The sequence below is a fragment of the Elephas maximus genome, chromosome 22 (assembly GCF_024166365.1).
Source record: "Elephas maximus indicus isolate mEleMax1 chromosome 22, mEleMax1 primary haplotype, whole genome shotgun sequence".
NCBI lineage: Eukaryota > Metazoa > Chordata > Mammalia > Proboscidea > Elephantidae > Elephas > Elephas maximus.
Window position 1 is genome coordinate 20,868,331 of NC_064840.1, and position 14,778 is coordinate 20,883,108.

Consider the following 14,778-nt stretch of genomic DNA (forward strand, 5'->3'; position numbering starts at 1 on the left):
TGGTGGTCCTGCTTTACCTTTTGCCATGAAAATCAAGTCTCTTTCAACCAGACTTAATGATCTGACTGAGACTGGAGGAACTCCAGAGGTCATGGCCCCTGAACACTCTATTAGCCCAAAACTAAAACCATTCTCAAAGGCAGCTCTTCAGACAAAGATGAGACTGGATTATAAGACATAAAATGATACTGTTGAGGAGTGTGCTTCTTAGCTGAAGTAGACACATGAGACTAAGGGGGCAGCTTCTGTCTGGAGGCGAGATGAGAAGGCAGAGGGGAACAGGAGCTGATTGAATGGACATGGGAAATACAGAGTGGAGAGAAGGAGCATGCTGTACATGGTAGGGAGAGCAACTAGGGTCACATAACAATGTGTGTATAAGTTTTTGTATGAGAAACTGACTTGTAAACTTAAAGCACAATAAAGAATATATATAAAATTTTTTAAAAATCAAGTTTCAGAAGATAGTTTTTGAAGTTATGTTTCCTTTGAATCTCATGATGCATCTCATCTGCATGAATCTGTAGAAGACAGAACAGTATTTATACAGAAATGAATGAAAGAAAAGACAATGCTAATGAAATATTATGGTGAAGTTAAAAGCTAAAGGCCTGTATAATTTAACTTCTGTAAGAAAGAAGGTGGCCATAGCTAAACTTCTAGGTGCTTAGGTACATAGATAGGCAGGAAAGCAAGAGGAGTCAAACTAAAACTAGCACTATACTTCCCATTGTCATGTTTTTTTAGGGTCTTAGCATTAATTGAAGAGTCAAGCAGATAGACTGAGGTTTGGATTTAGTAGCAATGTATTTCTAAACCAAACATTTTATGGTTGGTTTTTGAGGCAATAGGGCAAAGGAGGGGTGACAAGGGATGAAAAGAACAGTGCCGTTGTAAGTTGTTGCTAGACCAAGGAGTTGTTAGATGCTGTTGAGTCAATTCCAGCTCATGGAACCGACATGTTACCGAGTAGAACTGCTCCATAGGGTTTTCTTGGCTGTAATAATGGAAACAGATCTACAGGCCTTTTATTCAGCGGTACCACTGGGTGGGTTCAAACCACCAACCTTTAGGTTAGCAGTTGAGTACAAACCATTTGCACCTCCTAGGCATCTGGGCCAAGGATAGGAGTATATGGTGCTTACTGGCCAATATCCTTACCTAGCGCTTTCCAACAGCCTTGGAGGGGGCTTGTTGATGGTGGACAACTTGGAGACCAAGAAGGTGAGATTGGCCAGTATTTCTGTAATGGCCTGTTTCAGATCTCAATCTAGATCACATCAGATCAGGGAGGTATAATGCCTTTTGTCTCACAAGACCTGAAAAAGAGTTAACTACTTCAGATTCCTTCAGTGAAGGTATACCCAGTTTTCAGTTTCTCATTTCCTTCTCAGGCCTCATGATGTAATAACAGACCGATTGGGAAGAGGATGTGTTTTGTTTTCAGTGCTTTACTAAATGTGATCAGCTATTTGGTGTGTTACCTTAACCTGTCCAAACAGATATATAGTACAGGACCTCATGGAAACAGATCTTTACAAGCTCTTGAAGACGCAACACCTCAGCAACGACCATATCTGCTATTTTCTTTACCAGATCCTCAGAGGATTAAAATATATCCATTCAGCTAATGTTCTGCACCGTGACCTCAAACCTTCCAACCTGCTGCTCAACACCACCTGTGATCTCAAGGTCAGCCAGGTTATTTATTCTTCAGGTGATAATTATTGGAAAACTCATTTACTGAGGCATATTTATATTTATCCAGCACTATGTTTATTATTCTTACTTAAAACTACACCAGAAATACATGAAAACATTTTTATGGAGAAAGGGTAAGTAAAAAATGCTAGTCCTCTTCATTTCTTCTCTACTCCATTACTCCTTCCTCTCCAGAGGTAACCACTGTAACAAATTGATGTTTTTTTCCCCCAGGCTTTTTTCTTTGCACTTCCATGTGTACTGTTACATATGTAAATAGGGTCATGTACAATATATGTAAGTTTAAAAATTACGTGTTTCATTGGTGATTATCTTTAATACATTTTATCAAGAACCACTCAGAAAACAGAAAATTTAACCTCACTGATGTTTATATGTAATAAGGCATTCCAGATAAACGGGAAGAGCCCGGATCCCCTACAGTCCCCAGGGTTCTCCCGAAAATATGTAGCGTTTATATAGTTTAATAGGCAGCAGAGCTACATAAGGAGGGCGATCTAGGGATGTGTGTTACGTGTGAAGAAAGGACGTGGGTTCAGTCTAATAAAGTGCACACGAATTCAAGAAGACCTAAATAAATGGAAAGACAGCCTATGTTCATGGATTTGGAAGACCTGATACTGTTAAGATGGCAGTACTTTCCAAACTGACACGCAGATTCAGTGCTGGCTTTTTTGCGGAAATTGACAGTGTGATCCTAAAATTCATATTGAAACTCAGGGGACCCAGAATAGCCCAAAAGGTCTTGAAAAAAGAACAAAAAAGTTAGAGAACTCACACTGCGTGATTTCAAAACTTCTTAAAAAGCTGCAGTCATCAAGACAGTGTGGTAATGGCATGAAAATAGACAATGAGAGCAGTGGAATACAATTGACAGTCCAGAAGTACACTTACGCATTTATGATCAATTGATTTTTCAGTAAGGGTGCCAGGCCAATTCAATGGGGGAAAGAATAGTCTTTTCAACATATGGTCTGAGAATGAGGTTGAACTTCCTCTTTACACCATACACAAAAATTAACTCAAAATAGAACATAGCGCTAAATTAAGAGCTAAAACTATAACATTCTTAGAAAACGTAGAAGTAAACCTTTGCAGTCTTGAGTTAGGCAAAGACTTCTTAGATATGACACCAAAAGCACAAGCAACACAAGAAAAAACATACTGGATTTTATCAAGATTAAAAACTTGTGCTTCACGTCACTAAAGAAGACATTCAGGTAGCTAACAGATGCATGAGGAGATGCTCATGATCATTAGCCATTAGAGAAATGCAAATCAAAACTACAGTGAGATTCCACCTCACTCCAACAAGGCTGGCATTAATCCAAAAAACACAAAATAATAAACATTGGAGAGGTTGTGGAGAGACTGGGACACTTATACACTGCTGGTGGGAATGTAAAGTGGTGCAACCACTTTGGAGATCGATTTGGTGCTTCCTTAAAAAGCTAGAAATAGAACTGCCATACAATCCAGCAATCCCACTCCTTGGAATATATCCTAGAGAAATAAGAGCCTTTACACAAACAGATACATGCACACTCATGTTCATTGCAGCACTGTTTACAATAGCAAAAGGATGGAAGCAACCAAGGTGCCCATCGACAGATAAATGGATAAATAAATTATCGTATTGTCACACAGTGGAATACTATGCATCGATAAAGAACAATGATGAATCTGTGAAACGTTTTATAACATGGAGGAATCTGGAGGGCATCATGCTGAGTGAAATTAGTCAGTTGCAAAAGGACAAATATTGTATGAGACCACTATTATAAGAACTCGAAAAGTAGTTTAAACAGAGAAGAAAATATTCTTTGATGGTTACAGGAGTGGGGAGGGAGGGGGAGGGGTTTTCACCAATTAGAAAAGTAGATAAGAACTGTTTTAGGTGAAGGGAAAGACAACACACAATATAGGAGAGGTCAGCACAACTGGACTAAACCAAAAGCAGCAAAGTTTCCTGAATAAACTGAACGCTTCGAAGGTCAGCGTAGCAGGGGTGGGGATTTTGGGACCATGGTTTCAGGGGACACCTAGGTCAATTGGCATAATACACCTATTAAGAAAACATTCTGCATCCCACTTTGGAGAGTGGCGTCTGGGGTCTTTAAAACACTGCCAAGCAGCCATCTAAGATGCATCGGTGGGTCTCAACCCACCTGGAGCAAAGGAGAATGAAGAACACCACAGACGCAAGGTAATTATGAGCCCGAGGGACAGAAAGGGCCATATAAATCAGAGACTACATCAGCCTGAGACCAGAAGAACTAGATGGTGTCCAGCTACAACCGATGACTCCCTGACAGGGAACACAACAGAGAACCCTGAGGAAGCAGGAGAGCAGTGGGCTGCAGACCTCAAATTCTCATAAAAAGGCCAGACTTAATGGTCTGACTGAGACTAGAAGGACCCTGGAAGTCATGGTCCCTAGACCTTCTGTTCGCCTAAGACAGGAACCATTCCCAAAGCCAACTCTTCAGATAGGCATTGTTTTTTTCTTATGGGATAGAAAATGATACTGATGAGGAGTGAGCTTCTTGGATCAAGTAGACACATGAGACTATGTGGGCAGCTCCTGTCTGGGTGGGAGATGAGAGGGCAGAGGGGGTCAGAAGCTGGCTGAATGGACATGAAAATAGAAGAGTGGAGAGAAGGAATGTCCTGTGTTGTTAGGGGGAGAGCAACTAGGAGTATATAAATTTTTGTATGAGAGACTGACTTGATTTGTAAACTTTCACTTAAAGCACAGGAAAAAAAAAAAAGACTTGTACTACAAACTAAACCATCAAGAAAGCAAAAAAAAAAAAAAAAAACCCCACAGAATGGGAGAAAATACTTCCAAATCATATCTGATAAGAGACTTGTATCTAGAATATATAAAGAGCTCTTACAACTCATTAATAAAAGATAAATAGCCCAATTTTGGGGGCAAAGACTCTGAGTAGACATTTTTCTAAAGAAGATGCACAAATGACCAGGAAGCACATGAAGAGATTGTTGACATCTTTAGTTATCAGGGAACTGCAAATCAAAACCACAATAAGATACCATTCACATCCACTTGGATGGCTATAATAAAAAAGTCAGATAACAGAAGTATTGGTGAGGATGTGTAGAAATTGGAGCCCTCCTACACTGCTGGTGGGAATGTTAAATGGTGCAGACACCTTGGAAAACAGTGGGACAGTTCCTTAAAATGCTAAATATAGAGTTAACGTATGACCCAGTCATTCCACTTCTAGGTATATACCCAAGAGAAATGAAAACATGCATCCACACAAAAACTTGTATGTAAATTTTTATAGCAGTATTACTCATAATGGCTAAAAGGCGGAAACTGTCCAAATGTCCATCAGGTGATGGATAAATAAAATGTGGTGTATCCATACAATAAAATATTATTTGATGATGAAAAGGCATGCTCTACTGATAATACCTCATGGGTGAATCTTACAAACCTTATGCTAAATGAAAAAGTCCAGCCATAGAAGACCACATATATGATTCTATTTATATGAAATGTCCAGAATAAGCAAATCTATAAAGACAGATGGTAGATTAGTGGTTGCCTAGTGCTGGCATGGTTGGAGGAGGAATGAGGAGTGCTGATGCGTACAGGGTTTCTTTTTAGGGTGATGAAAATATTCTAAAATTGGATTGTGTTGATGGTTATACAACTCTGTGGATATAATACTAAAGTCCACTGGATTGTACACTGTAAGTGGAGTGAATTGAATGGTATGTCAATTATATCTCATTAAAGCTGTTTAAAAGCATATGGATGTATAGCTGTAATTGTTTTCTTTGATTTTGGTTCAACAGACATTCTTGTGAGAATCCCTGTAAGGTATGCCAGGCAAGTGAGATGGGTATCTGCCCTGAAATCTGAAAACTGATAGGTTAGAGATCCAGTAGGGCAACAGATGTTTATAATAAAACGTGCTATAACTGAGATGCTGAATAGAGTGCTGTGTGAATGCAAAGGAAGGGAAGGGTTCGTTCTGGCTAGGCATTGAGGGGCATCAGGAAAAAAGTGGTGTCTGTGCTGGCCCCCTAAGAATGGGCAGGCTTTCAGTAGGCAGGTGGCTGGGTTGGCCATAGGGTGTTGTAGACAGAAGAACAACAGAAATAAGAGTAAGAGGTAAGAGATATTACATAAAACAAGGTGTCCTCCTAGGTGTGGATGCAGCATTGGGTGAGTGATAGGGAGCCATTGATTATAAGGTGGAGAGAATGGTTGGAAGAGGATCGCTAGGAGCCTTGTGGAACTATCTAAAAGAGGCTATTCTGTGGTGGGTTCTGTTGTCAGGTGGTCAGCTTATTGCACTCTCATTGGATATTTGAAACAGGATGGCCGATATCTTGTGAGGTGTTGTGCAGGATTCCTTCTTGGGTTGTTTGGATTCTCTCACCCATAGGAGCTTTCTGATTCATGTACTTTCCACATGGAACGTAGCCTGACAAAATAAGGGTCTTAGTCATTTCCCATCGATCTGTGCAGGTAAAAGCCAGGCTGGATACAATGGATTAAAGCTGCCTTTAGGGATGGCCGCCCTGCTTCTTTTAGTTTTTTTGGTTTACCCTGCTTCTTTGGCTCTTGATGGTTTTTTTTTTTTTTTGAAAATGACGAATATTTTTGTGTCTTAGTGCTTTTCTTTTTTCTTTTGGTTTCTTATCTCAACCCTGTTATTGTAAATTGCTTTTGCTTGTTTTTAGAGAGACATTCTCGATGAATGGAAACCTTAGTGGCGTAGTGGTTAAGAGCTACAGCTGCTAACCAAAGGTCAGCAGTTCGAATCCACAAGGCATGCCTTGGAAACCCTATGGGACAGTTCTACTCTGTCCTATACGGTCACGTTGAATCGGAATCGACTCAATGGCAGCAGGTTTTTATTTTTTTCCACTCAGTGGATATTTTAAGTAAATAATGTTCCTGCAAAAAGTTGATCCTTATTTTTGCTTAAAACTGTTCATTTTTGAGAATAAAAAACTACTTTTTCTAGGGCCATTTTACACATCAAAATTTACATCCACACTGATAAATGTGTTACTGGCCATCTGTATAATTCAGGCATTGTTTTTAAAACCTTTTTTAACACACAGAGGCAGAAATAAAACAGGATATTTTAAGTGCTTTAGGTAGATAGTTGCTATGGAGCTGACTCCAACTCACGGCAAACTTATGTACAACAAAACTAAACATTGCGTGCTCCTGCATCAACCTCAAGATTGCCGGCATGTTTGAGTCCATCATTGCAGCTGTCATGCCAGTCCATCTCACCGAGCGTCACCCTTGCCCTCACTGGCCCTCTGCTTCACCAAACGTGATGTCCTCCTCCAGCAATTGGTCTCTTCTGATGACATGTCCAAAGCAAGCAAGCTGGACAGTGTTCTGTTGTGACCCATAAGGTTTCCATTGGCTGACTTTCAGAAGTAGATCATCAGGACTTACTTTCTAGTCTGTCATAATCTGAAAGCTCCACTGGTATCTGTCCACCATGGGTTAACTTGCTAGTGTTTGAAATACTGGTGGCATAGCTCCTAGCATCACAGCAGCACTCACGCAACTACAGTACAATGCCACCACAGTACGACAAACTGATAGATGGGTGTTGATTTAGATGTTTATAGTAGTACAGCTCACCCACATGTGAAATGTGCGTATGCAGTGTGCATCATTCGTGTGGTATATATTCAGCAAAGAGCCTCATTCCAAAGATAAGTACAGTGTGTCGCCAAAGTCACTGACTTGTCATAGTGAGCATGTCCAAAATGCAGGGCAGGGTACGTGGCAGTTCAGTATGTACGAATGAGAGTTGAGAGAGTGCCAGTGGGAAAGAGAGTCTTTTCCATCCAAATTTTGGTCACTGTCTTGTGGGGACAGTGATGCCTGTCCCATGGACCCCATGCCTAGGAAGTGACCAGCAGCCTTACTGAACTCTTGTTGTTTAGCTCCTTTTGAATATTCAATCAGGCAGTTGTGTCATTTTTTTTTTTTTTCACCCATTGGCTTCTGTGTTGCTAGAATATTTCCTACAAGCATAGAAAGGTCCGAAAGGACTGACATCAAGGGGCAGTAGTGTGTGTAGAGTTTGCCTTTTGGCAGCACCAGCTTCCCCCTTACACCCACATTGACGCCCTTCCTACTCAAGCTAGAGGTTGAAAAGCTTTTCCCACATCTCAGGGGTGCAGCCCTTGGTGGACCAAAATCCGAACTGGGAGGGTGAGGAAGCGCCCTTCATTGGTACCTCCCATCAGGCCTCTGGGTGGAGCTCCTGTGCTCTTGTAGCTCTTTGAGGCCAGGCACATGGTCTACCCCCCACTAGCCCCTGCCTCTCTGGGAACCAAGGAAGTCATGGCTTTTGCCCTCACACCCTGACCCACCATGTCCCCTCCCGCCTCTATGGCCACCATCTCTCATGAGGCTGCTGGACAACATTTTTACACTGAGCCATCCTTCTATGTCCCTGGGTGCAAACAGTCTGTACCCGACTACTAACCTAAAGATTGGCAGTTCAGACCCACCCAGAGACACTGTGAAAAGACCTGGTGATCTGCTTCCATAAAGATTACAGCCAAGAAAACCCTATGGAACAGTTCCCTGTAACATGTGGGGTTGCTATGAGTCAGAATCAACTTGATGGCAACAGGTTTGGGTTTTGGTTTTACCAGGGGAATTTGGTCTATAACTGCTTGTGCCCTTGCTGTTCGTTAGACTTCTCCACAGAAGTCTCAGTAGGAATTGCAGGATGTTAGAATCACAGTGCACAGGGTTCTGGTTGTACCCGTAAATTAGGACCCTGGAAGATACAAAACTAAACATGTCTGTTTTATGCATGTTTCAAATTTTTATGAAAATTTGAGGGTACGTGGCCCAAAAAGTAGCCAAGAAGAGGTGCTGAAGTTTATAGCTCATTTTATGTTTCTTATACCATATCCTATTTGTTGGTATTCTTTTGTGTGGAATTGTACTATTAATTACTTTTTTATTTTGTAGCCTTAGCAGTTTATTGATTGATGCCAAGTAAAGTTGGTTCATCTTTGATGTTGTGTTAAGAGGAGTTTACAAAAAAAATAAAAAACCATGTGAGCTTTCCGTTGATGACCATGAAATGAAATCTTTTTAAGGACTTTTTTTTTTTTAATGTAGCCAATGTTTTTTTCAAACCTGCTGGTTCTGTGCCATGTACTAAGTGTAGGGGATACAATCAATCAATAGTGGACCCTTTACACCAACTCACTACTCTGAAAATTGGTAATTAAAGAGAAAGAAACATTTCTGTTGTCTTTCCAGTGGATGTGTACATCAGGGTAAACAAATAGATCCAGCTGATAAATGATGGCTCTGCTTTTAAAAGAATGTCAGCTAATAAATACAGGAGTAATGAAAGTAGGAAAGGCTACCATTTTGCAACCCCCAGTGAAATAATTGATTTCTACAGTTTCATCCACACATCCCTGCTCAGATTCCCCTGTGCTGGGCTACTGTGCTGCCTTCCCACGGAGGCTCCCTCTTCACCACACCCCCCAGGAGACACTTTTGAACTCTCCTCAGAGGCCACATCCCCCACCTACATCCCAGCTAGGCTAGGCTGCTGCGGCTCACCCCACCCAGTGGCTTTTATACTGAGTTATCCCTGGAGGGAAGAGATGAGGAAGAGCAACAACACATTTGGTTTACTTTTAAAGAAATAGATGTTTTGCAGCCTTCAGAGTGATAGAGTAAGTTATCTTTCCTGGTGAAGGAATGCTGTTCTGATTTTTTAATTTTTCCTTCTCCCTTAATATTTGCCAGTTTGAAAAATTATAATTTTATTAACGTGATTAATAATTAATGTAATTTTTTAAAATTCTGGTAACTTTATACCCTGATCACTATTTTTAAAAAAGATTATCAATGATTTAGATATTGTGGGAGATGGTTGTTCCAGAGTCTGTGCCCATTACTCCCCCCCAAGTTGTTTTGCTTCCTCTAAACATTTAAGTAAGGCATTTATTCAGCAGATGTTGAATGCCCGCTATGTACATGACACGTAGGAATAAAAAGCAGATCGGGTGCCTTTTCTCATTTGCACAGTTAACTGTCAGTGTGTGGTATGTACTCGATGTAAGTCTAACAGAGTACTGTGGGAGTTCAGTGAGCAATTAATTCTTGGGGGTGGTGTGGATTCCTGGGAAACTTCTGAGAAGAGGTAACCTTTAAGCTGGGTATTGAGGCGCGGCTTCTGCGGAGGTTCTGTAGGCTGAGAGAGTACAATGGCTAGAGTTAGCCATCAGAGCTCCAGAGGACACAGGATTTTCTCAGCACTCATCCCTGTGAAAAGTGTGATCCACATGCAGAGTGGCCGAGTAAGTGGAGTAGCAGATAAGGCATTTGTTCCTTTGAAGGTGCAGTATATATTTTGAAGTCTGTCAGAAGACAGGGAACTCAGGTATGTGCAACTTTTCTTGACTGGATGGTGATGCCAATGGCCAAGACTGGGAAGGCTAAAGGAATACATTTGTGATGTGAATGGAATCTTTCTGGATTACTGAATTAGCGTGCCTATAGGACATCTACACAATCATTACTGTCCAGAAGGGCTCCAAGTCTCTCGGAGAACACGTCTCTTACAGACTTGTCCCTTCCTCCTCATCCTGAGTTCAGGTCCTTATTATTTCTTAGCTGAATTAATGTAGTAAACCTCCAAACGAGCGTGTCTTTTTTCCAGTCTACCATCTACCCCGACCATCTTTAACTTGTCCCACTCTTTCTTGGGTTAGTTCCTTGGGGGCCAAGGAGTTAAAATATTTTGCAAGATATATGGGACTAAATACATTATAGTTGTATCTTCTATACTTTGGAGTCTGTCAAGATTCTTGGCACATAACAGCAACAAAGTATTACGTGGCCAGATAGATGAAAGGCCAGCAGGTACTTTTGTGTCAAGAGAAAATTAGATGCTGGAGATTTTTTAAGTGTGCTTTCAGAATATGAAAAAAGAATTAAGCTTTGGGAATGGATTTGACTCCGTGGAAGGGACAAGTCTTTGGAAATGCTTACCACCATGGCATAGGTGAAAGAAGAGCGGGAAGTGAAGTCTGAGAAATAGAAGGGAGGTGTGGGTTGAGGAGCTGATGGGGGGAGCAGTGGTGATCCAGGAGAACCAGCAGGAGGCCCTCCTGGGTGGTGGTTGGCAACCTTGCTGGAACAGTTTTGACAGGTGCCCTTAGGGGGATTGCTATGGGCTGAGTAAATTATGAAGGTCGCAGTGCCTCTTGAAATGTGTCCTGTTAAAGACTTCCCAGCCTGTAGGTTGTTATGGCTGCCCATCAGGTTGTCGTCAGGATGAAATAATGATGAACGAGTTTGCCAAGTTCCCAGCATTGCGTCTGCCACCTAGTAATGGTAGCAACTACTTCCTGTCATTATTATTGCTGTCATCATTTTCCTTTGGTTGATGTTTTGATATAAGATTGGTTAGACTCTCTAAGAATGTGTTCCATTTTTCTCTCTCAGATCTGCGACTTTGGCTTGGCCCGCGTTGCAGATCCAGACCATGATCACACGGGCTTCCTGACGGAGTACGTAGCCACACGTTGGTACAGGGCTCCAGAAATTATGTTGAATTCCAAGGTGAGGACCAAGTTTGTAAGTAAAGAAAACAAGGAAGCAAAAGAATGTTAGGTGTGTGTTGCAATAAGCCTCTCTCTGTCCAGCCTCTGTTCCCATTTGTATCTTGGCTTGGCCCATCTGGCAGGCCCAGGTCTGCATGTGCTGTCTGGAAATCTCCTTGCTCATCAGTGAACTTCTTGGCCCTGGGTTTTAGCCTCTCCCCCTCAGCTGAAGTAGTGCCGACATTTACAGAGTTGGAGGGTGTGCTTTTCTGTGTGCCAGCTCTCAAGTGATCTGTGCCCCAGCCCTCAGTTAGCTTTCCTGAAGTCCTGTCTATGGCAGCTTTCATCCCTGGTGTTGCTGCCGCCACCAGGTACAGACTGGATTTATGCTAGAGGTTATCCAGTAGTGTGTATTTCTTTGAGCATGGACCAACTCTGTTCTACACAGGTCAGATTTATCTGATACTGAAAAATATCTCTTCAGCAAAATTACAGTATAATTTGTTGTACTAGAACAAAACAGAGGCATGAAAAGAATATAAGCTGCTAAATGTACTTTATAGATTCTTTGGAAATTGTATGGTAGTCCTGCTTCCAAATGAAATGTATTTTAGAGAGTGCGTTCATATTACACATAAACTATTCTGACAAGTTCTGAGCTCTGTGTCTTGGTTATAAGAAATGATCGAGTAAATTTAGGAAAGCAAAAAAAAAAAAAAAATCAAGTATGACTTCTTTGTTAAGTTTATGAGCCAAGTGGCAAAAATTGAAGACCACTATGGAGACTGAGATCAGTATTTTTAGTATTTTATTTGCTTTGGCAAGTAGTATGTGAATAATGTGTCAGAAGTGGGGAGTTAGTACATGTGACGTACTTCCTAGATAAAGAACATGCGATTCTGGAATTAATTTCCATCCACCATAATGTAACATTAAGATATGTGAGAGAAGCAATAAAAACAGACACTGGCCTCTGTATCTAGGACCCATAACCCAGGAGCAGTCCCAAGAGGCTGCATGGGAATGGAAGAAGCAGGTCTAGTTGGCACATAGGCCTCGTCCTCTTCCTCCCTCCTTTATGGTAGACAACTGTATGTACAGTAGTTGCTTTGGTGAGGAAATGGAAATTGTTTGAAGCAGTTATTGTTGATATCCGACATTGGTTTAGTTATGAAAGTAAAATTCCATTAAAGTGAATGCCATTATCAAGAAGGAGTTCATGTAACAGATGTTTCAAAGGAGAAAATGCTGTGTTAGTTCTCTTCGGTGTTACAAATAATTCCCCACGGCAGCTGCTTTCTCTGGAGCGTCCACGTCCACGTGACAGCCATTCCGGCACAGAGCCAGTGCGTGCACACGCATGGCCTGTGGCAGGGGAGAACTTCAGCTCGTGCAGCCTCCCTTCGGACTTGAGGTGTACCCTTGGCTTCTGTCTCAGTCCCCCCAGAAAAAGCAACATGCAGCGTGGGCTCTGGACTTCCTACTTGCAGATTTGCTATAGAGAAAACCAATGGTTAATCCTATTTTTTATTTGCAGCACCTCTGAGAATGTTGTTTTCAGCAATGTATTAATTTTTTTCTTTTCATTAATTTAGAAAATTTCCAGTCCTGTAGAATTGAGGGTACAATGAAAACCCATATACCCTTTACCTCTATTCACTAGGCGTTAACAGCTTACCGTTTTCCTTCCCCTTCCTTCCCTTTCTCTCTGTCTCTCTTTCTGCTGTCCATCCCCTCCCCACTTTTTTCCATCCTCCCTCTGTCCGCTTCTCTCTCTCCTTCATTCCTCTCTTGTTTCTCCTTCTCTTCTCCCCTCTCTCTCTCCCCTTTTGTCAAAGCATCTGACACTTCGCCAACATAAACCAGCACTTTACCCCTAGAGCCTTCAGGCACACGTTTCCTAAAAGAAAAGAAGGGGTGTTCTTTGCCATAGCCACAGTATCTTTAGCATGCCTGAGACAATTAGCATTAATTTAGTGACATCATCAGCATATTTCCCGAATGTTGCCAGTAGTCCCCCAAAAAGTTCTTTACAGCTGTTTTTGTTTTTTCAAGCCACCGTCTGATGAGGATACATGCATTGCACTCGTCTGTTAGGTCCCCGTCGTTGCCTCCAGCCTAGAGTAGCCCTCCCAGCCCCATCTTCTGCATGGCGTGGATACTTTGGAGAGTGCAGACCTGTCGTTTCACAGAATGGTTCACATTCTGAATTCTTCAGACTGCTTCCTCGTGATGAGGTTCAGGTCACACATTTCTGCCAAGAACACCACAGATTCCGGGGACCATGGGTATGGATGCCATGTTTTCCAGCAGCCTTTCACCCAGTAGTTCAGCATCCCCTGGTGACCCCGGCCTGTATCAGTTATTATATTGGGGCGTGCAAAATGGTGCCATTTTAAATTTCTTGTTCCTTTTACATTTATTAGCTAGCATTCTTCCATGAAGAAGAGCTTTCTCTCTTTGCCTTTATCTCTCACCTTTGTTTTTAAAAACACTGTTATGGACTCATGGACTCTTTTTTAATGTGCTGTCCATTATCACTATTGCTTATTTTTATTTTTTGGATACAGATATTGTCCCAGTTTTGGCAAGCTGTTGTGCTGTGTGTATATGTATTCCCATCATTTTATTTTGAGAGACTTTTCAACCTTCTCAAACCTTCTGGCCTCAAGACTTCTTCAATCTCTTAAATAATAATAATAATAATAAACCCATTACATGTTAACGTAAATATGGTATCTTTCAAAAAATCGTCTTTATTTTCCACAAAAGCAAAAACACCACGTTTTATTGAGAAAAGTGGCATTGTTTTATATTTTTGCCAATCTTGCCTAATGTAAACATCTGGATTCTCATATTTGGTTCTGCATTCAGTCTGTTATGATATTTTGTTATAGTCGAGGTTAATGAAGAGAACCTGTCCTCACACATACAGGTAGTTGGAATAGAGAGGAGCAGTTAGTAGTCTTCTCAGCTACTTATGGCTGTTCTCCCTTGATGCTACACCAAAGCTCAACAAGTGGTAATTGCTAAAGGTTAATTGCTGTGTGAACTCTGAAACCATGTCAGTGAACCTTAGTACTCTGTTAGATTAAAATCCACCTGGCATTCAGACCCAGGCATAATTTTGTAACATCAGGCACTAGTCATTTGGAAAATATTGGTTCATCGAATAATGCGTATCTTCCAAATGTCACATTTCATTTACAGCATCATCTCATATCACGTAGCTTCCAGGAAAATCCCCTGTACGCTCGACAGAATGAGTGAAGAAGGTAAACAACAGATTATAGTAGGGGCCCTTGAGGATGCCTAAGGGTCTCTAGACCACCCCTGGAAAACTGCTGGGCAGAACTCTTATGTAACCCTTAGCCCATAGAGGAGTGTTTCAGTATCCCCAAGGGACATTTGACAGTGTCTGGAGACATTTTTGGTTGTCACAACAAATCC

At 41.5% G+C, this 14,778-nt stretch overlaps 1 protein-coding gene across 1 annotated transcript in view; it reads left to right on the forward strand.

Annotated features, from left to right (window-relative positions):
• Positions 1-14,778, forward strand: part of MAPK1 (mitogen-activated protein kinase 1) — a 121,842-nt gene that overhangs the window by 75,116 nt on the left and 31,948 nt on the right. The window contains exons 3-4 of the mRNA XM_049865089.1: positions 1,503-1,692; positions 11,231-11,347. Coding sequence (XP_049721046.1) covers positions 1,503-1,692; positions 11,231-11,347 — 307 coding nt within the window. The remainder of the gene's footprint in view (positions 1-1,502; positions 1,693-11,230; positions 11,348-14,778) is intronic.